The sequence below is a fragment of the Ammospiza nelsoni genome, chromosome 22 (assembly GCF_027579445.1).
Source record: "Ammospiza nelsoni isolate bAmmNel1 chromosome 22, bAmmNel1.pri, whole genome shotgun sequence".
NCBI lineage: Eukaryota > Metazoa > Chordata > Aves > Passeriformes > Passerellidae > Ammospiza > Ammospiza nelsoni.
Genome location: NC_080654.1, coordinates 1,019,280 through 1,039,619, shown reverse-complemented (window position 1 = coordinate 1,039,619; position 20,340 = coordinate 1,019,280). Strand labels below are relative to the sequence as shown.

The window sequence follows — 20,340 nt, the reverse complement described above, 5'->3', positions numbered from 1 at the left end:
TACACTTCATTTTGTGTTTATCTCCTTAGGATTTTTTTTAAGATAATTGAAGTGGTCTGAAACACCTTTAAATAAAACCCTTCAAGTGCTCCTCTGGGGAGTTCTGTTCTCGTCCTTCAAGGTCATTACAGCCGTTCTGTGTTGCGTCTCCCAGCGGTTTTGCTGGAGAGCGCAGCTGGGAAGCGGCTGGAGGACCCCTGAACCTGGCACCGGACCGTGCCCGTGCCGTGAGGGGCAGCGCGCTGCACAGGCGCCATCCGGCGGTGCAGAAAGCTCTGCCCGCTGCTGCCGCTGCAGTTTGTCAGCGCCTGTGAGCGGGGCTGCTGCCCCGGATCGCGATTCCTACTAACAGCAATTCTGTTTTCAAGCAAATAAAACCACTCAGTCCCAGAAGGAAGAACGCTGACAGAATCCACAGCATAAACACCAGGCATTTTACTGCTGGACCCCACATTTCCCTAACTGTATTAGTCCTTTTCTTTTTATTTTGGAAACCAGCCTAAATTTATACAAGTCTGGTAATTAGGGGAGAGCGTCAATCTAACCAAAAGCCCTCCATGCTTAAAGAGATTTTTGTCTGACTCTGATGTATGAAAGCATTTTGAATGGATAGGAAGTATCAGAAAGGCGAGGCTACTTGTTTCAAAATGTCACGGACTATTTTTTTAATATGAAGTAATTAAGTTACTAAGCTTAAGCTACAGTTCTCCAAGAATATGCAACGAAGAATATGCACCAACTAATTCAATTCGTAGCTAGTTTATCTGACAACTTACATGTTCGCACAAGAAAAACTTTTCTATGCAATAATGCACACAGTGATAAAGAAAAATATTTACTCTAATTAACAGTTGTATGCCAACAAAGCTGAACTAAAGCAGCATTGTTTTCCCTCTGTATATGTGCTTACAGAGTTCAATTATTTTGCAGACTGGAATCTTCATGGATCACTCAGACCCATCTTCATGGTTCTGGGATTTGACCACAGCCTTGTTTCTTCTGGTAAGCTCAACTTAATTATTTTTAAGAACAAAGCAGCTCTGGCACAATATGGCACCTCACACAACAGTGTGAAAGACACAAGCAGGTAAAGTAGTAGTCTACACCTTAAAGAGAAGCATTTTGAAAAATAAATCCATACCTTCTGTTGCTGGCTTCATTATTTGTTATCTTCCCTTCTCTATCAGTATCCCATTCCCCCTGTTTTGTTTTTCTCTTTGAATTCCTCTTAGAATTGGCAGGTTTTCTCCTTTTAATTGACTCTTGATAACCTAGAGACCCAAGCCTCATCACTTATGTTTTGGATTGGTTTTTTTCCTCCAAAAACAGATTCAAAACCAAGATACTTAACATTGGTTTGAGGCATTTATTAGCAAAAATCAGACCTTTAACACTGGCAACAGCAGACTTATTTCCTGAGCCAGAAACTTCAGACCACTCAGGTTAATAGGTACAGGAGCCAGTTCTTGTTGGTAGAGCCCTCCCTGGACACAGCTCCTGAGCAGAGCTGGCCCTGCAGGGAGGACCCAGCACACCACACACACTCAAGCTCTCTTGAAGACCTGTCTGCAGACTTGATTCTCACAACGAAGCTCCTACCAAAAAAACCAAAAACAAACAAACAGAAAACCCAAGAGTATAGATATCTATAGTACTTAAAGGAACAGTTCCCAAATTGAACACAGATCCTTTACCACCACCCTGGCCACGCTAATAACTTACACTTAACATTCAAATTTAACTACACAGTGAAACAATGAAGCTGCTTCAGAGCAGAATGCTCACAATGTACCATCCATTACACATCCTACAGAGCTAGAAGACATATGCACACTGTGATCACATTATAAATCTAACTTTTGCCATACAGAGATATAATTAGTAGAAATCTGAAGTCAATACCAGGTGGAGGTCATCTCCTTCGAGCCAGTGAGTCCAGCCCCTGTTCTTCTTCTCACCAGTCTGGACACAGACAAGTTTGTCGTTTTCCCAGGTAACTAGGCTCTATAGAACAGGGAACAAAAAGGTGTTTCTGCATGTCTGTCTCAGTTCTGCAAGATACTTACAGAAAATGTGCATTTTCCTGGATAAAAGAGGACCTAGATATTACCCCTGAGTGAAAGTGACACTCCTTGTCTGTAACTCAGGCTCCCACTGCTGTCTTGAACTACAAATATTATTTTTGAAACAATTTCAGTTCAAGTGTCTGGATTGATCATAGCATCTTAATTTTGCCACAGCCTCATATATTCCCTCTTACCTTGCATTTTCTGTTATCCAAGCCTTTATTATCTTCCTCAAACTCTTCTCCAACTTTGAATTCAAGCAAATAATCTCTGAATGAGCTAGTGGTATGGATATAGAATGAATCACCATCTTGTTTGATCACTTTCTGAGGCTTCAGCATTTTTGCTATTTTGCGCGTTGCAAAGTCAATACCTTGGACAGAAGGCGAAAACATCAGAGTTGTATTTATCACCAGCCATTCTGGCAGCCAGGAATTAACCTTTATTACTACCAGAAGCATTTCTTACAGTAGTTTGACCTTACTGCTACGCAGCACTTTGTTTTATTGGAAACTTTTGTTTTGTTTAAAGCTGTGTGTTACACAAAGTAAGTTGTCCTCTTGTACTTTTTACTCTTTGAAAACCAGTTTATTCAGATGTTGTACAATTCCTATGCAGTATTTCCAGGACTTTCAGCCAGAAGACTCCTGGAGACAGTTGGCTTCCCCCACAGAGACACCCAAACTTGGTTTCAGACTTTACCCCCACTCACCCATAAGAGGTGAATGCCTGTTCTCATTCTTTGTTGGAGGAAAGGCAATGAAAGAATGAACAAGACTCTCTTTAAGGCATTCTATACCTTAAACAGGGTGAAATGAAGGGCAGTCCTTACAATTCAAGAAGACCCTTAAGGGAGAAGGGAGAAAGGACAGAAGCAGGTATTTTCACCTACCTAAGGCCACCATATAACCTTCAAAGTTGTCATTGCTGACAAGATTCCAGGTTCCGCTGAAATCCACAGGCATTGCCACACAGAAGGAGGAAGAAGCAGTCAGAAACACAAATGTAGTTTTCTAGCTAGGCCTTTTATAGGGCAGCCTGTGGGTGGGATTACATCCCAGGACCTTTCTGCTGGAGAGGAAGGGTGCTGAGCCAGTGGGTGAGAGGGTATTTGTAGAATGGCTTCAGCTGTGCTGCAGGGAAAAGTTCATTGTGTCTGAAATCTTTGTGTTAGCAAATGTTAACAGCCCAAGAGCCACAATGCAAGCCAAAAACTGGCTTAAACCATTTTGTCCATCTTGTATACTTTAAAGGGACTGATTTTGTCATTACTAAGATTTCCTGTAAGTTTATTAAATCTGGGCTTTATGATCTGAAATCCAGATATCTGTAGAAAAGGTGATGCACCCCTGTAAAGACAGGCTGTACTTGAACAGACACGGACTGACTGTTAAACTGTGGATTGTGTTATATCAACAAATTTTAAAGCCATACCTATGGCAGAGATAAGAATTATATCATGTTGGTTTATGTCTGGAGTGAGTAGTAAACAGAATTCAAAAAGTAATCTTGTGTATATAGGAGATGTAGCTCGTGCCTTTGCTTTCTGCTCTTGACACATAAAGGAGAGCTGATCCAGGAGCTGTTCCCACTGATGCTTTATTAGATGCTACATGTTGTGGCAGAACACAGGCAGCAGAATGCATGACACAGCAGATAAGCTTCAGTGTTGGACTTCAGCAAAGCAGTGACAGAAATCACTGATGAACCAGCAATGTGTTTTGAAAAGTGAATAAAAAATGCTTGAATTTGAAGAGAAAGGACTTAGAGAATCTGAAGTGAGGAAATAAGGGATTTAGAGGTGAGGAAACACACCTATACCTACTACATTTATTTATTTACTGACTTGTGTTGGGCTGAATAAGAAGGACAATATTTTGCAGAGCAGTTTCCCCAAAGTTTAGCTCCATTTTTGGAGCTGGCAGTGTGATTGATATGACTCACAGAATCACGCGAGAAGGAACTCGGGACGTCAAAGCTTCTTTCCTGTTTGCAGCTGCATATTGTTCTCTAACCTACACTAAAACAGGAATGGCACTGAGAAATGAAAATTACTGTTTCCTCTTGACTCAAATAGTAACATTTCACCCACAATTTGGTGTTCTGAGGTTATGGTAGTAAAGCACTGTTGCAATACTACTGACTCTTGCCAGCAAAGAGAAGTCAGTACTTGGTAAATCCTGTGCCAAAGTCCAGATATAACATTTTAATTTAAATTATGCAGATAGTCTGGGGTGTGGTCCTTCTTTCTGTACATCAGTACTTAAACCTTACACAAAGACCTCTAAAGAGTTGTTGATTCATGAGAAGTGGCTTGCAAACCTTGGCATTCTTAATAAGGCACATAATACAAACAGAAATGAGATAGCAGCAAATAAAAGGAGGTAGAATTCTATCACCACAACAGTCACAGTGCCTCTCTAGCTTATGTTCACATAATACAGACAATACACTGTTAGATTCAAAACCAGATTTCTCAAAAAGAAAAATATTTCACTTATGACCAGTATTGATATAGTACCATTTTCTCTCTACTAACAGAAAACAATTCTGGCTAAATATAATTATATTCTACTTATGGCTCAAAAGTAAAAGAAACTTTATTATTTGAAATCAATGTATTATTTGTAATAAAGGGACAAGTGTCTCAGAATCTGTGCAGTGACACTATTATTAATTTCTATCTATTAAATCAATGGCTTTAAACCAGTTCCTGAGGTAGGTTTGTCCTTCCATCAGAAACAAAACTGAGCTTAACATTACAGCTCTGGAAACATGAATAGAAAAGTAAAGTAGAAGACATTTCTGGAAGCAAATTGCATGACAGCAAACAAGCAGCTGCATATCTTAAAGGCAAGCAGCTCAAAGCATGCTATACCTAGCACCACTTCAGCCAGGAGGAAATTCTTCCCTTCCAGGATAGAGCTAAATAATTTTTTTGAGGTGAACCACATGTTGACAATTAAAAAAAAAAAAATTACATAGATTTAGTGTAAGTAAATGGTACATCTTGAAACCAGATAACTTTGTTAAGACACTGTAAGTTATTAAAAATATTTGTGTTATCATTTTATAAACAGCAGAGCAGTTTGAGTTAAAACTAATCAGAACATTTTCATTTGTTATACATTTGCAATTTTCACGTACCGATGTGAATTCTCATACTCCCTTCAGTGCACTGGGACAAAACATTAAAATGTGAACATCTTATTACTGGACTTGACAAAGGTTGTGTAGGTCCAATCACGGAGTGCACCAAACCTCACTGCTAACTGCAGATGTACGGAATCAGCCCCCTATTTACCTAAGGAAAAGCCCCAGCCAGCCCCTAGAAAACACACTTTCCTGTATGAAATGTGGTTTTCCAGAGCCAGCGGGTCAGTGGTTCAGTGCCTGTGAGCTCCTGGGGTCGCTGGCGTGTTTCTGCAATGGAGCCAGGAGCAGCCCCGCGTTCCTGTCCTCGCTCTCGGCGCTGTACAGCCCGTTCCTCTCGATGTACGCCCGCACCACGTCCGGCACCAGGTAACGGATGCTCTGGCCCCTCCGCAGGGCTCTCCGGATCTTGGTGGAGGAAATATCATTTGTGATCCATTCTTCCACAAGGTGAATGTTATTCTTATGTCTCCACAAAATATCCGATTCGTAGATGAATTTCTGAACATTGCTTCCGGCCCTACTGATACACACGAGGCCGTGTTTTTCCACAATTTCAGTGATGTCCTCCAACTTCCACAGATTGGGGACTCCAAAAGATTCCAGCATGTCACTTCCACAAAGCAGTTTAACCTGTGGGACACCTTAAAGAGAAAATTAAATGAGAAATACGGCTTGGTTTGGGGCTTGGCAGATTTTAGCAAACTTCACAGGGACATTTAATTTCTTGGCTCCCTTTCTCTCTGTATCTTTGGTTGAGATGAGACAATGGAATGAAATTAAAAAAACAGATTCGGAGTATATAATTTATAATTAGTAACCATAACACAGGATTTTTCTGAATAAAGGTTATGGGAGTCCCTTCATTAAAGGGATCTAATGCCTTATTCTGTGGAATCTAAGGGAATAAAGTCACTGAGTGACACCAGAACCAGGAGCCACCATAAAAGTTACTCATTGGTGCAATTCTCTTGAAATAACAAGGATCATTAACCATCTAATTTGCAAACAGACTTAACTTTTTACAACTGGACTCTGATTTTTCTTTTTAATGGGCTCATGCCTGTTTGGTTCCTGTTTTCTCTTCCGTCCCAGCTTTGTTATGGGTACATCATCCTGCAGACTATTAGTGACATCAGCAGATAAAAGCTTTTGATGATGATACCTGCAAAACAGATGTATTTTAGGTATTTTAAAGATGTAGGAAAAAATTGGGATAGTATGGCCTACCAAAGAACCTCTCTCTGCAATTATCCCAACTTGTTAGAGTTAACACCATTCTTAATCCTTCTATAGGTTTGTGAGACTTTAGAGGTTGGCTGAAAAATACCTTAAAACTTTGAGTGTTTCCAACCACTCGCTCTGGCAGCTTTCCCAATCATCAACTTCCACCCAGTCTGAGTTTTTTGTAGCCAGTTTTGCCATAGTCACTCGGTGATTCGCACTGATCAGACCTTTCTTCTTATATGCATCACCCACTGGTGAAATGATGCCTTTGATTACTTTGTATTTTCCTGTGGAAAAAAACACATCGCACAAGAACATGAGAAGTGGTTGAGCAGATGTTACTTCCCCTGCATTGTATTTAACCTGTGACATAACCATTATGCAGTGCAAAGGCAGCTGATAGCCAGTCCCGTGGAAAAATACAGGACACTCCTGCACTGTCAGGGCAGCACAATGAAGGAGTTAGTAAGATGTATTAGAAAGATATATATTTCTGTAAACTATAAACCCTGTGCTTTAGCTCATTAAAGCAACACATAAATGAGTTCTCTCAAAATGGCCTTTGTATAAGACATAAAGACATAACACAAATTAGCATTTGCTAAATATTTGTCACTGTCAAGCATTCATAGCCACAAAATATTCACCTTAACATTGAAGTGTCTGGTTATCAAAGCTATTCTGAATAATAAATAACCATGCTACCTGTTTCATGGAAGTAGTCTTTAGCCAGCTCAAACAGCCTCAGGTGCATGTTGGTGATGGGATTGAAGGACCCACAGGCCAGCAGCACCACTTCAGTCTTCGTGTCAGGATCTTCCATGGCCACTGCTCACAGCCACGGAGCTCAGTGGACAATGCTGGTGCCAGCCACTACAAGAAATGGGACAAGAAAGAGTTATCGTTACTTACTTGTGGTGCCAACAAGCAGAAGATAAAATTTCAAGATCTAACTGAATGCTGTATTTTTCTTCCACCAACCTGGCCTGTGACTGTCCATGTGACACTTCTTTGTCCAGTTTCTAAGTGATTAAATATGAAATCACTGCAAAGAGGCTGTTTGCCCAGAGAGGATGGCGTACTGCCCACTCTGTGGAAAAGCAGCTCATTTTAAACTTCATGTGGAGAGATTATCAGTCCTGATTGCAGGACAAACTTTATTAGAACTTTGCACCATTTTAAGATGGCAGTGCCAATCAACTGCCAAGGGACATGTGGGCAGGGAACTTCCTTGTTAAGTAACTTCCTTCTATGCTCACAGGGAGAAATAGAACATCTGTGACCATTCCTAGTCTTGCTACTCAACTGCAGTGACCCTTTCCAGCAAGATTATAAAACCAAGACTGTGTCACATATTATATTGTGTTAAATTCTGGAGGAGAACAGTGTCAACATTTCTTTGGGATTTATTTACATTTTCTGAAATATAAAATCTAAAGGGGGTAATTTATATAATTCAGTGTGATATGTGGGAAGAGAGTGCTATAGACTAAACATGAGAAAAGTCACTCTGCTTTGTGTTGCAGCAAGTGTTAGGTGTACCAATGGAAAAGGTGAGAGAAGAATAGTAAATTACAGAAGTTTAGTAAAAGCTGCAATTAAATACTGGGGGTTTTCCCCTTTGCTAAAATACCACAGTTCTGTTCTGCTTCTGAGCTTCAGTTTCAGAAAGCTGCTTAAGAATTGCTGAAAATAAGGAAATTTCACTAATTATCATTCAATTTCTCCTCACACCTCACACCCATTTTTGCTTCTGTATTTTTTCCTGAGACTATTCTGGCTTGCCAAGATGTTTTCCCACATCTGGCCTAACAAAGGAGAACTGCAATGGGCTGTTGCTGTTTGCGAGATGTCTGAGACATCCTGAGGAGCACAGAATTGTCTGCCATTGTTTCTACAGCAACATCACCACCTGGAAAAATCCCACGAGGTCACCCTCACACTGTGTCTCCCTGACAGAGGGGCTGAGTGATGTTCACAGCAGCCACAGCACTGAGACACCATCACAGCCAAACCTGGCAACAGCGACTGTGTCCTAACATCAAACAGCCCGTGGATAAAAGGAATGCTTGCAAGGCTTCACATTTTGTAAGTGCTAGTACTTTTCTGTGCTTTCAATAGTTTCACCAACTTTTCAAATATTCTTCATTACTGCAGAGTAGCTCAGCAGTGGAACGGCTGGTGGTACTTGAAATGCAGCCTTCACAGGGGCATGGCTAAGAGAGTTACTATGGGAACAGGGAGGAGAGGAATTAGACTGCCTTTGTAATGCACAAATCCTACTTTCAACAGAGTGACACATGCTGCAAAACTGGAAAAGATTGATTTTTTCCTTAAAAAAAAAAAAAGTGCAAAAAAAGTAGAAAATTTTAAGATGGAAATACAGAGTGCCTTTTTCGGGAGTTAGTCAAATGTCCCTTTTCATGCTCCTAACTTTACAGAAACAGGCAATCATTGCCTCATAAACTCACCCTGCACTAGAATACACCAAAATATGCCTACAGCAGGTCTTGGGATGGCTCTGGAGCCCACCCTGCCAGTCACCTTCAGGGAATAAGCAGGTAAGGATGCTTTGCTCAATCTCATGTTTCAGAGGCAAATATCTGTCAAATATGTTTATATATGGGTATATACATAGAATATAAGCACGATGTGGGCGTCGCTGGGCGCTTCACTAACACCCTCCGCAGCTCTCCGCCCCCGCGGGCCTGCACGGGGGTCCGGTCCTCGCCCAGCGAGCAACCCCCGCCGCCGCCGCCTGTCCCCGGTGAGCCCCGCTCGGCCCCGCGCTGTGCCCGCTGTCCGTGCCCGCTCACCCCCGCTCCCTGTCCCCGCAGTCCCCGCTCCTTGTCCCCGTTCACCCCCGCTCCCTGTCCCCGCTCCCTGTCCCCGCTGTCCCCGTTCCCCGTGCCCGCTCACCCCGCGCCGTGCCCTCAGCCGGGCCCGGGGCCGCTCGCGCTCATTGGCCCGGGCGCGGCGGAAGCGGCGCCGCAGGAGCGGGATGAGCCCGCCCTGACGCGGCCTGCCCGGCTGAGGGGTGAGGGAGCCCGGGGCCGGCCGGGCGGGCGGAGGGGGAAGAGCGGGGCCGGAGCGCGGCCGGGGAACGGGCAGCGGGCCCCGGGCAGCGCCCGAGTTCCGGCCGCTCCTCCCGCTCCTCCCAGGCCGCGCGGCCGGCCCGGAGCGAGGGCCGCGCTCCCTCAGGGGGCTGTGGGGCCGGGATGGCCGCTGGCCGCCGTGTCCGCCCGGCACCATCCCCGGGAGCGCTGGTTCTCCTGCTGCCCCGCACACCTGCACCCGGGCTGTCTCCTGAACAGCGGTCCGAGGGGCTGTTGAGGAGTCGAACCTATTGTGTCTTATAGCGGGGCCTCTGTATTTCAGTAGTTGCTGCTTGATTGTGTGTGCTGTGGCTGTTGGAGTGCCCTCTGAACCGCCTCTTGCTGTGGAGATAATTCTGTGCACGCAGCCTGGCATTTCTGTATTTCCACTGCGAGGATCTCCGGGTGTTGTGATTAAACATTCCGTCAGCAAGATATTGCATAATTTTAATATTTAGAGTGTTTGAAATACGTTATAAGTTGTTGATACAAACAATAAAATGTACTTTCTCTTAGAAGTGTCATGTAAAAACAACATTTTCCTGTGAAAACAGAAAATGGCTTCAAGAGGAACAACAGAGACCAGTAAACTAAAACAAAACTTGGAGGAGCAGTTGGACAGATTAATGCAACAACTTCAAGATCTGGAAGAGTGCAGGTAATATAAATAGTTGCTTTCCTCTTATATGGTATTATTTTTCTTAAGTGGTTGGCAGAAGAAAGTGCTACCTTTCAAAAATCTTAGGAGGAAGCTTATTTATTTTTGTGTTTTGCTGTGGCTTTCTGTTTTTAAATTAAGTAGGATATTGGTGTCAGTAAAAGTTATTTTTAAAAACCTTTATTATGATTGCTTTATATATCTAGGAAAAATGCTAGCAGAAATACTCTGTATTTTCTTTGAAATGTTATATTTCAGTGTGACTTTTAAAGTTTAAACAGCTGTTCACAAAAATCACAGTTTTTCTATGGGATTTTTAATAGGAGTGAACGAATAACTTTTGGGGCTCTTTTGGTTTTTCTTATAATTATAGATCCCTGGGGGGGGGGGGGGGGGTTGCATTGTTTACTTTCTTGTTTGTCTAACTCTTCCTGTGATTTTGTATTAGTCTTATGTGTGTTGATACAATTTGAGACAGTGAATTATCAAGAAGGTTGGGCTTTTATCTGTTTTAGTAGTTGCATTTAAGCACCCTGTGTTTAGATGGTTTCTGACTCTAGTTCCAGCTTGTCCTAGCAGTACGCATCTTTTCCAAGAACAATTAGAACTGCTGTGGGGTGCTGGTGCTGTTCTGGGAACTGGGCAAGGTTTAGACAGCAGGATCAGTTATTCCTAAGTGGATGGCTTTGGGTGTGAGATAGGCTTCTCAGATAATCTCATTCACTGCAGCTTTGGGCAAGACAATCTCACCACATAATTGTGTTGAGATCCAAAAATACTTCTAAATATCTTGTTCATTACTAGGGCTTTTTTATCATCAGTGAGTGTAGAGCCATGCAGGTGGCTGGGAGGGGTGCAGACCTGAGCAGTGCATGAGCTGGATGGGAGCTGAGAGGGCCAGAGCAGAGCAGAGCAGGCTGCAGGGATGGGAACTCCTCAGTGCAGCCTGGAGAACCAAGCTCTGTGCCCCATGGGTGTCTCAGGCTGGATCCTGTGATTCAGTGTGTCTTCTTGGGTCCTCCCTAGAGAAGAGCTGGATGCAGATGAGTATGAAGAGACCAAAAAAGAAACTCTTGAGCAGCTGAGTGAGTTCAATGACTCCCTGAAGAAGATTATGTCTGGAGATATGACTTTGGTGGATGAGCTCAGTGGCATGCAGCTGGTAAGGAGGATGTGTTGCTAAAAAACTTCATGTTCTTCTTGGAGTTGATGAAATAGCAAATAGATACAAGTGATTCACTAGAATTTTTATGTGAAATATAGATCTATGGTAACTAATGTATTTCCTAATTTATTACACTTTTATATGTAAAAAACTTGGATAGATGTCTTCATTTGAAAAGGGAAAAAAACCCATTGATGAATTACAACCTTAACATTATAGGAGATTAGGACCTGGACTTTAAGTAATGAAAAGTTTCACAGCTCTTTCTCAGTCTAGTTACATTAATTAGAGGATTCTTTAAGCCCTCCATAAAGGTATTTTTTTTTAAATTTCACTTCCATGGTTATGAAAAAAAAGATGAGTTCTGTATATCATATGATGTAGAGGATACTAATGATGCTTTCCAGCCCTCATTAATCTTGTCCTGCTGCTGCAGTTTGACCAGGACTAACAGGAATCACATTCTTGCTCTTCTCCTTGCAGGCAATACAAGCAGCCATCAGCCAAGCATTTAAAACTCCAGAAGTGATTAGGATGTTTGCAAAGAAGCAGCCGAGGCAATTGAGGACAAGACTGGCAGAGGTGAAGGCTTCTGTTTTCCTGCAAAAGCTGTTCATTTGAGGCAGTCTGATTCAAGTGTGTAAGGATTGCAAGGAAAGCACTGAGTGTACTGGAAAACTTGGTCATAAAGTCCAAAAAAGATGGAGAAGTTCTCTTTCAATATTTGTTCGATCTTAAATGTTTATTGAGGTAATGGGGGCAACCATGTGTATTTCTTGAGTTATCTCCTATTTTCCTGCTTCAAAGCAAAAATGGGGTTAACAGAGTGAACTGAGGAAGCTGCAAATAGAAAGTCTGTGATTGTACTGAGGGCTGGAGAGTGCATTCAATGTTTCAGAGATCTAAACTGAAGATCCAGATGATGTGGGTCCATTGCTACTGATGATATTTTTAGGCTGTTGCATTTCTCATGCCGTTGTGTTGGGTGAAATAATGGAAGCTTATATATTTTGACTTTTTCTCCCCTGGTGTGCAGATGGACAGAGACTTAATGGTTGGGAAGTTGCCACGAGACCTGTACACCCAACAGAAACTGGAAATCCTGACTGCCCTCAGAAAGCTGGGTGAGAAGGTAAGGGGTTGGTATCATAGTCAGGTGGGTAGAGTTTTCTGCCTATTTAGGAGGAATTAGAAATAATTAAAACAAGAAATTGCAATTTTATAAGCAAATTATAAAATGCAGCTTGCTGTGACATTACATAAATGTCCTTCCATTTTAATGCCAAACTTTCTGAAGCTGAACATGTATCAAATAGTTTGGTACCTTTCTGTATGGCTGTTTCTACTTTAAATACTTCCTTTGGTAGGCTGTATGCATGAATCACACACCAGCTGGTACAAGGTGATGGTATTTATAAAAGCTACAGAACAAATCTTTTACTGGCCATCTACCACCAAATCATCAGAAACTATTCAAGACCTCTGACATGTGTCCAGCTTCACTTTTATAGTGTCAATTGTGCCTACCCCTGGGTATGAGAAAAGGAAATTGGAGAGATGAGTGATAAATTCATTGTTGCCCCAGTGATCCATCAGTGACAGAAAAAGCCCTGGGTTTGCCACCAGAGGGAGGAAGAGAAGTTACTTCTCTTTGTGGATGGTATATGAAGAAAATGGGTTGCTGTGTATCTCTGTAGTGTAGCTTTTTTAGGAAATGAAGGAATGTCATGGAGAAGATCAAATGCAGTACTTAAAGGAGCTGCAATCCAAGTAGTTTCCAAAGCAAAGGCTTTCCCAATATTTTATTGCTTGAGTGTCAGAGGAGAAAAATCTTTTGCAAATACGTAAAAGCTAGTTAAGGTTGTGAACTGAATGCAGGAAGCTATCTAATCCTCTTGGAATGAGTTCCTTGGACCACAGCATCAAGCCACTTCACCACACCCTGACCTGTACTCTTAACCTTTTGAAATGATCAGTAGCCTGCTGCACAGAGGGCTTGCTAGGACAGGAGTCTCACATCTGTTCTGGATGTGAACAATGACAGCAAATGCTGCATGTTTGTCTGCACAACACTGCAAAGTATTAAGTAGCTGTATGCTTGCAAACAAAGCCAGCAAAGGCAGGTAAGTAATATGTTTTCCTTCATTCCAACATCATCCTGAATATCTGTACCTGATTTTTATAGTTCTAATAAATAAACTGATGTGAAGAGTTTGACACACATGCTTTGCTGTAATAAAGATGTGTATCTGAGGCTAATTAAATGACTTTTAACTTAGCATATCTGAACCTTCCAAATGTAGGTTACTGCTTCATTATTGTAAATATTTTATGGGCATCTGTCACAAGGCATCAGAACATGTACATAAAAGTAAAATATACATGGGGAAATGTCACTTTAAAGGAAGAGAACCATTTCTAGGTCATTGGCTCTTAACATGGTCAAAGCTGGCAGTGACTGCTTTTTTTTTTTTTTTTCCTTTCCTCAGTAGATGATAGGAAGTAAGCTTAGATCTTAGTTCATTACCATACTGACCTTGTGACAAAAAAGTTATTGACACCTCGGCATAGTTCAGGTACACAGGTACAGTGTGACCTTTTAATAAAAAATTATCACTGCAAATCAACTTGAAACTTGCGTGTGCAGGCATGTCTGACACTGCACATGCTGGCACTGCACTGCCTGGGCTGGCAGGAGCCAGGGAGGGAAAATTCAGTGCTAGGGGAAGTAGCTTCTGTTTTTTGTTTTAGGTTTCAGTAGGGCAGATAACACTGCCACTCAAAAGCTGCAAATGGACAATTTCTGTAACCTGTCCTAGCTCATGTAGATGCACACGTAGATGGTGGGAACATGCACAGTTAAGGTATCAGCTTCACAGTTGTGGCTTCTTTTGATTTAGCTCACTGGTGATGATGAGATGTTCTTGTCAACAAATGCTGGTACAGCCCTGAGCCAATTTGAGAGAGTCTCCACTGACCTTGGTAAGTTTTCATTCTCATATAACTTGTGATTGCTTTGCCTCATTGAACACTAATTATTAGAAGTATGTCTGGTTCCCCTATGAAAGAGAATATATGAACAAGAGATTCATGCCATTAAATGTTAATATATGTTTTATTAACAATGAAATTCTGATAAACTACTATAAGGAAAAAGTAACACAACAAATAAATCCAATGCCAAACATCCATGAAATGCCAAGGGTGCCCATCATGCTGAAGGCTTGAGTAGTCTGTCTCAGGCAGAGATGCTGCTGTTAGAATTAAACACAGATCTTTTTTGCATTAAAGACACTCTTCAGGAGAGCTGTGTCCTCTGCTTGATGCAGAGAATTTGGCAGTTATTGGCACATTGTCAAAATACAGCTTTAAAGCACTCTTCCTGCCATGATTGTCATACCTCTGATTGTGTTGACAGGATCAAGAGTTGAGTTACAAAAGGCATTAAATGAGCAGACAGTTCACTGTAGTAGTAGTTAAATTGGGATGAAAGAGCTATGAATGGCAGGAACGTGCCAGACTAGCTCAGGCTACAAATAAACTGTCTGGGTGCCCTACCTTTCAGCTCTGCCCTCCCTGGAAGTGTAAGCAAGGTGAGAACCCTCTCTTCAAGAGAGGACTTTGGCAGTATCTCTGTGTGTGGGGGTGTTACCAACACCATTCCAGCTGCAAACACAAAGCACAGCTCTACAGGGGAATCTGGGGAAAGGGAGCTCCATCCCAGCCAGGCACAGTAGGACATGGCTGCTCTAGACCTGGCAAGCTATTGTGGGTTTTTTTTTTTAATTAGCTCAAGTGTTCAAGTTTTCACAGTGTAGATTTGATTTCTTTGGATCTCAAATGTTTTGCTTGATTTAAATTGTATATAAGGTAATTCACAATTTCCACTAATACTTACTGAAAATGCTTTTTCCCCCCTCAGGATCAGGAGACAAGGTCTTTGCTCTTGCAAGTGTTGAAGTAGAAAAGGCAAAACAATGAAGAGGTTCGTGAGGCTTGTGTCTCCAGTTATCAGCAGCGTTGGATTTTGGTCACACTGCGTTTGGTTTTTCTATTTCTTACATATTGAAAAAAAAGCAAAGCAAAACAAAAAACCCAAGCCCTAAATCTCTTGGGTCCTTAACCAGAAGATATGAAGTAAACAGCCTTAAGTGCACTTTGGGACCTTGGTGTCTGTACCCTTTCAGTAATACAAGCTCTGAGGCTGAACACTAAGAGGAACTCTAGAACAAAAGCATGGTGTGACTGTCTTTCGAAAGAGTCAGTTGTTTTGAACTTTTCTGAATGTGTATTTCTCTAACTATTAAAACTGAATCTTTTTGCATGTGGTTGTAGCAAGCAGATCTTTTTACGAAGTGGTCCTGATGGTTTTTTTGGGTGATTTTTCACATTGTCTTAATTTTTGTCTGGACTCCCCACTAAGTAGTTTGTGCTAGGAAGGCATTGAAGCTTTGGAAAATGGATGTAGTTTATTGAAATGCCATCTTTCTACAAACTGTTTGCAGAAGACCAAAAATGAGCCTGGATGCTGATCACTGGCCCTCGGCTGCTTGTTTGCCGTGCACATGAATGAGCACTTTGTGTCCCAGCCCTGGCTGAGGACAATGGCAGCCCTGTGGGGAGGCTTCTGGAGTCATTTAACCTTGTGTATTGAAGGGACAGGAATTGATAGGACATGGCAGTGAGATGCTCTTCCTTCAGCTCTGGTGTGTAACTGCACACTGCTGTTATTTCGGAGGGGGCATGAAATAGCTTGCAAGTAGAAACAAAAAAAGCTCCCGTTATGTGATCAGTGCAAGTGTTGTTCAATCTCAGTGGTGGTGCTACAGAGAGGGGAGGGTCTGTGTCTCCCCTGGATCCTGAATAAACTAAGCTTAGGAGGATTTGAAATCTCGTAGTTGAATTTTTAGCTCAGAGACTTAGTGGGTAGCATTGACTAGAAACAGAAAATTAACATGCTCAGTTGTCATTTAGAGTGCACTTACAGGGCATAAATACCCTATAAATTAGCAAGTTTATCTAATTGTAAACTGGGACTGGAGTAGATTAGAAAATGTGTTTCTAGACTGCATTTTGCTTTAACAGATATACTTTTGACATCTAGCATTTAAGAAATAAAGGATACAGGATGGAGATAGCATAATTTGTTTTTCACTGATAGAACTTCTTTCTCCCTGTTATTAGAAAGCCTTTATTGAGGAGGGGTCTTTTGTCCATTCCAGCAGAACTATTTTCTGTCTGAGACAGCATTGTGTTCTCTGACAAAGGCTGATTGCAGCTTCATAGCTGAGAGCAGCTTATTAAAAGGCGTTATTAGACTCTGAAATTATGGGAAGCAAAACAGTCTGTGAGGACTGGAGCTGCCTTCTTTTCCTTTCTGCTCATTACTGGTGCTAAGGAACTCTCTCCCCATACACCCCCAGCCTGCTTGCAGCATTATTATGTAAATTAAATCTCTCAGCACTCACAAAAAGTTTACAGTACAATGACATGGAAATCTTTTTCCTTGTAGTTTGAGGTGTACGTTTCCAGGAGAAACTTTTTTAAATTGGTGTGTAAATATTTCAGGATTTTTGCAAATACCTGTACTGCGGGCAGTTGTAACATTCCAATTGAATTGATCCTTGACTGAACATCTTTCCAACATCTGCTTCTTCTGCTCTTGGAAGGATCTCTGGTGGTTTAGATGGACAGAGATGAGACTGAGATCAGTACCAGTATTGCAAGATTCAGTGTGTTGGGTCAGACTTCTCTCTCAGAAGCTGTGAAGGGTCAGAAATCAGAGCTCTACCCAGAGACTGGCTGTGTCCTGCAGAAAGCCCTGGCCATAAATGTGATTTAACAAGGAAGCTGCTGCTGATGTGAAGCTATTCATGTGTTGACCCTTACAGAGAGTTAAGTAACCTCTTGAAATAGTTATATTGATTTAAGGCATAGTAAGTTAATTGGTGTGTTGTGCTAAATACTTTGCTAAATAATCCTGGGATGTACCTCCACCACCACCTCAAATGTTTCTGCAGGGGCTGTATAAAAAAGTCCATAATCTATTTATTATAATAATGATTTCCTCAAATAAAAACTGATAACAAAAGAACAACTGCTAAATGAAAGCATGGGTTTGTGTTTAACAAACAAGCTTGTGATGTGTGAGTCCCATCCCCAGTTCCGTGTTGGACCTGGGCAGATCACTCATTCTGTACACATCTTTCTTTCCTGGAGTAAAATACAGATTATGATCCTTAAATATCGAGTGCTGTGAAGTTGTTATTGATCATACATTGCTTTGAAGATTAAAAGTGCTTTGTTTTTTGTTTATCATTTTACTTCTGAAATAAGAACTGTAAAGTACAGTAGCTTTAAACACATCAGCAAAGTTCCCAGAGTCCTTTTTTGGCCATATATAACCTCCTTTTTTTAATCTTCTTTCTCTATAGAGTGAATCCAGTGATTCTACTGATCTGAAGGAAAAAGTGTTAGAAAATTGAAGCTTCAAATATTCTGCCTCTCTTTCTTCTGTCTTTGTCTCCTTGAGTTATTTCCCTTCTTTGATCTTGAATGGAAAAGTAGCAAGTTACCTTTGTGCTGAAGAAAAAATACAAGATTTCTTAAGAGATCCCTTACTTTCTTATGCTACTTTGCCTGTAAAAGTCAAATTCATTTTGATAGAGAGCTCTGTGTAAATGACACCCTATGGCCAGGCAGTTCAGGCTCCGTCACTGCTGGCTGAAGTGGGATCAATGCATGATTTTGATGGATTTGAATTATCAGACTAAGTCTGACATATAAAATATTAACAAAAGAATCCCAAACTAAAAACAAGTCCTTCATTGGGTACCTCACATATCTTGGAGAGAAAGGGTTTTCATTATTGTTGTGTGTGGTTGAATCATGGATAATGAAAGCAGGGATTGTGTGTGCAGATGCTGCTGGAAGCCCTTAATGAGAGGGGGATGCCAACAAGTACAGGGGGACATGGAGGGTGGAAGCAGCTGTGCTGTGAAGGAATCCTAAATGAATTTCCCAGCTGATTAAGAAACAAATGGAGATCAGGAAGGAAAGGGTGAATTGAGAGAATTTTTCTAAGTCAAGCAGGGATTCGGAGGAAAAGGTTTCATGAAGTTTTGGCTTACTAGAATAAACAGCAGCCTCATTAAACAAGAGATGAGAAGCTGTTGAAAAGAAAAATCCATTTAATCTGATAGATTTTGGTAAAATAATATCAAGTCTTTATACAATACTTGTAAAAATGTTAGACTTAACCTTTAGATAATTAAACTTCTGACATTCCCTTGCTGAGGGTTAGGTCAGGCAGCGTGATGATTGGGAGGTAACAGATTTGATCACGTGCAGTTCTACATTCTGTTTGCTTTGGGAGGCTCCGTGCATTCCCATGAGACATGAGCAACATTTTACTCTATCTCTTGCAGACCTAGCATAGTTGAGAGGCCTCTTGAGCATCCACCATGTCTTATGATGATACAAGTGGCTGATGGCAAGATGTCACCTTGCTTGATAGCTAACTCTCTTGGTAAGCTTGAAGGGAATAAACTAAGGTGGGGCAGGAGTTCAGTTTTAAGAAAATAAATCTAAAATTCTCCTAGGTTAGAGGAAGCCTTGTGGTATCTCTCCCTGCTAAAACCCTTCCTAAATAAATGCAGGATGTTAAATTGATGTGTAAGATTGCATTGCACTGCTGTACAGTCAGCCAGCTGAATTAGGAGAGCTAGACAGTACTTAGTCATAAAATGGTGTTGTGCCCATGATGTTATCAGTAAGGAAATTCATACTATTGCAAGGATGCAAATGATGGCTTAATTATATGCTCCCACTAGCATAAGATGCTTTTAGATCTTTCCCTCAGACTCATGTACTGTGCTAATTAACAGTAATCCAACTGGAGGATCCCAATGCAATGCTTCTGCATATTTTTTTCAGCTTATGCTGGAGCTCTTATGTTCTTTTCTTAAATAATTAATAATCATTACTGCCTGCTGTGCTGTGGGTATGTGCCAGTGATCTCAGATCCCAGCACATTTGCACCATTCCTGTTCCTGTCAGAGGCTTGGGTTTGCTCTTTGCAGAGGCTTTCATGTTAAGCCCTTCATTAGCTGGCAGTGGGGTTTGGATTTCAGTGGCATCGGGCTTTGATGTCATTAAGTATCAAGCTGTTAAAGGAAGTGCCACCTATTTCATTACTGTGACTATCTTTATGCAATTAAGTTAAATACCGAGTGGAGAACAGACGCATTTTACTAAATAACACTTGGTTCACAAAGCATTTTCATCTCCAGGAATTTTGTACTTACCTTGCTGGCCTCACCAATGCACCCTGTGAGGAGGCAGGGTTACTGTTAACCTAGTGGGAAACCATAATGCCGATGAGTGATGGAGCAGGGTGAAGAGCCTTTGGTGGCTTGTGTATTCTTTGGTTTTGGTTTTAATTAATTCCTCTCTGTGTTCACTGGGGTTTTACTCTGCTTCAGTCAATGTACTTTATTTTTGAGTGCTTCAATGACCAAATGACCACTCATTCTAGTTGGAGGCTGGCATTTTCTGTATTGGCTGAATTAGCTCAAGCTATACTGGATGTTGCAGTGTCTTTAACTTTCTTAGCGCAGCGTTACTGAGCCCCGCGCCCCGCTGGGATGGATCTGGGCGGCCCGAGCGCGGCAGCCCCGGACCGGGAGGGACAGCAGGAGCGCCGGGACCTCGGCACCGCGTTCCTCCAGGGGATGCTGCTCAGGTGAGTGCGTGCCGGGCTGTCCTGGCTGAGCAGTCCCGCGGCGGGGCCCGGCCTGCCCGCCCCTTGCCCGGCCCTGCCCGGGGCTGCCCCTTGCCCGGCCTGCCCGGGGCTGCCCCTTGCCCGGCCCTTCCCCGGCGCTGCCCCTTGCCCGGCCTGCCCGCCCCTTGCCCGGCCCTTCCCCGGCGCTGCCCCTTCCCCGGCCCTGCCCCGCGTCCCCGCCCCTTCCTCCCGGC

The 20,340-nt window shown here is 42.2% G+C and overlaps 3 protein-coding genes across 6 annotated transcripts; 1 reads left to right on the top strand and 2 right to left on the bottom strand.

The window, feature by feature from the left end:
* Positions 1 to 1,352: 1,352 nt before the first annotated feature.
* Positions 1,353 to 3,141, bottom strand: RBP7 (retinol binding protein 7). 2 transcript variants are annotated; one of them, XM_059487313.1, is made up of 4 exons: positions 2,959 to 3,141; positions 2,261 to 2,439; positions 1,903 to 2,004; positions 1,353 to 1,595 (listed from the first exon to the last, which is right to left on the bottom strand). In XM_059487313.1, the coding sequence occupies exons 1-4, from the start codon at positions 3,029 to 3,031 to the stop codon at positions 1,545 to 1,547; spliced, it is 405 nt and encodes a 134-aa protein (XP_059343296.1). In that variant the 5' UTR covers positions 3,032 to 3,141; the 3' UTR covers positions 1,353 to 1,544. The 2 variants fall into 2 exon arrangements, with proteins under 2 accessions (XP_059343296.1, XP_059343295.1); XM_059487312.1 differs by lacking the exon at positions 2,959 to 3,141 and having other exon boundaries at positions 2,261 to 2,542.
* Positions 3,142 to 3,649: 508 nt separating this feature from the next.
* On the bottom strand, positions 3,650 to 10,023 carry NMNAT1 (nicotinamide nucleotide adenylyltransferase 1). Of its 2 annotated transcripts, none has more exons than XM_059487307.1 (5): positions 9,735 to 10,023; positions 7,152 to 7,319; positions 6,550 to 6,733; positions 6,239 to 6,384; positions 3,650 to 5,863 (listed from the first exon to the last, which is right to left on the bottom strand). In XM_059487307.1, the coding sequence occupies exons 2-5, from the start codon at positions 7,267 to 7,269 to the stop codon at positions 5,445 to 5,447; spliced, it is 867 nt and encodes a 288-aa protein (XP_059343290.1). In that variant the 5' UTR covers positions 7,270 to 7,319; positions 9,735 to 10,023; the 3' UTR covers positions 3,650 to 5,444. The 2 variants fall into 2 exon arrangements, with proteins under 2 accessions (XP_059343290.1, XP_059343291.1); XM_059487308.1 differs by lacking the exon at positions 9,735 to 10,023 and adding an exon at positions 9,366 to 9,394.
* On the top strand, positions 9,425 to 17,474 carry LZIC (leucine zipper and CTNNBIP1 domain containing). 2 transcript variants are annotated; one of them, XM_059487311.1, is made up of 7 exons: positions 9,425 to 9,483; positions 10,096 to 10,199; positions 11,226 to 11,361; positions 11,848 to 11,946; positions 12,401 to 12,496; positions 14,265 to 14,346; positions 15,287 to 17,474. In XM_059487311.1, exons 2-7 carry the CDS (start codon positions 10,099 to 10,101, stop codon positions 15,343 to 15,345), a joined length of 573 nt encoding a protein of 190 aa, XP_059343294.1. In that variant the 5' UTR covers positions 9,425 to 9,483; positions 10,096 to 10,098; the 3' UTR covers positions 15,346 to 17,474. The 2 variants fall into 2 exon arrangements, with proteins under 2 accessions (XP_059343294.1, XP_059343293.1); XM_059487310.1 differs by having other exon boundaries at positions 9,445 to 9,483; positions 10,058 to 10,199.
* Positions 17,475 to 20,340: the final 2,866 nt, after the last annotated feature.

Bases quoted from the DNA above. Each gene is read 5' to 3' on its own strand.
- RBP7 (XM_059487312.1), bottom strand. From the start codon at position 2,527: ATGCTTCTGGTAGTAATAAAGGTTAATTCCTGGCTGCCAGAATGGCTG. The intron at 2,005-2,260 runs GTAAGAGGGAAT...CCTGTTCTATAG, and splicing joins TGGATAACAGAAAATGCAAG to AGCCTAGTTACCTGGGAAAA. The intron at 1,596-1,902 runs GTATTGACTTCA...TTTTTTTGGTAG, and splicing joins AAGGAGATGACCTCCACCTG to GAGCTTCGTTGTGAGAATCA.
- LZIC (XM_059487311.1), top strand. From the start codon at position 10,099: ATGGCTTCAAGAGGAACAACAGAGACCAGTAAACTAAAACAAAACTTG. The intron at 10,200-11,225 runs GTAATATAAATA...GGTCCTCCCTAG, and splicing joins CAAGATCTGGAAGAGTGCAG to AGAAGAGCTGGATGCAGATG. The intron at 11,362-11,847 runs GTAAGGAGGATG...TTCTCCTTGCAG, and splicing joins AGCTCAGTGGCATGCAGCTG to GCAATACAAGCAGCCATCAG.
- NMNAT1 (XM_059487307.1), bottom strand. From the start codon at position 7,269: ATGGAAGATCCTGACACGAAGACTGAAGTGGTGCTGCTGGCCTGTGGG. The intron at 6,734-7,151 runs GTAGCATGGTTA...TTTTTTCCACAG, and splicing joins AGACTACTTCCATGAAACAG to GAAAATACAAAGTAATCAAA. The intron at 6,385-6,549 runs GTATTTTTCAGC...TCTGTTTTGCAG, and splicing joins GAAACACTCAAAGTTTTAAG to GTATCATCATCAAAAGCTTT.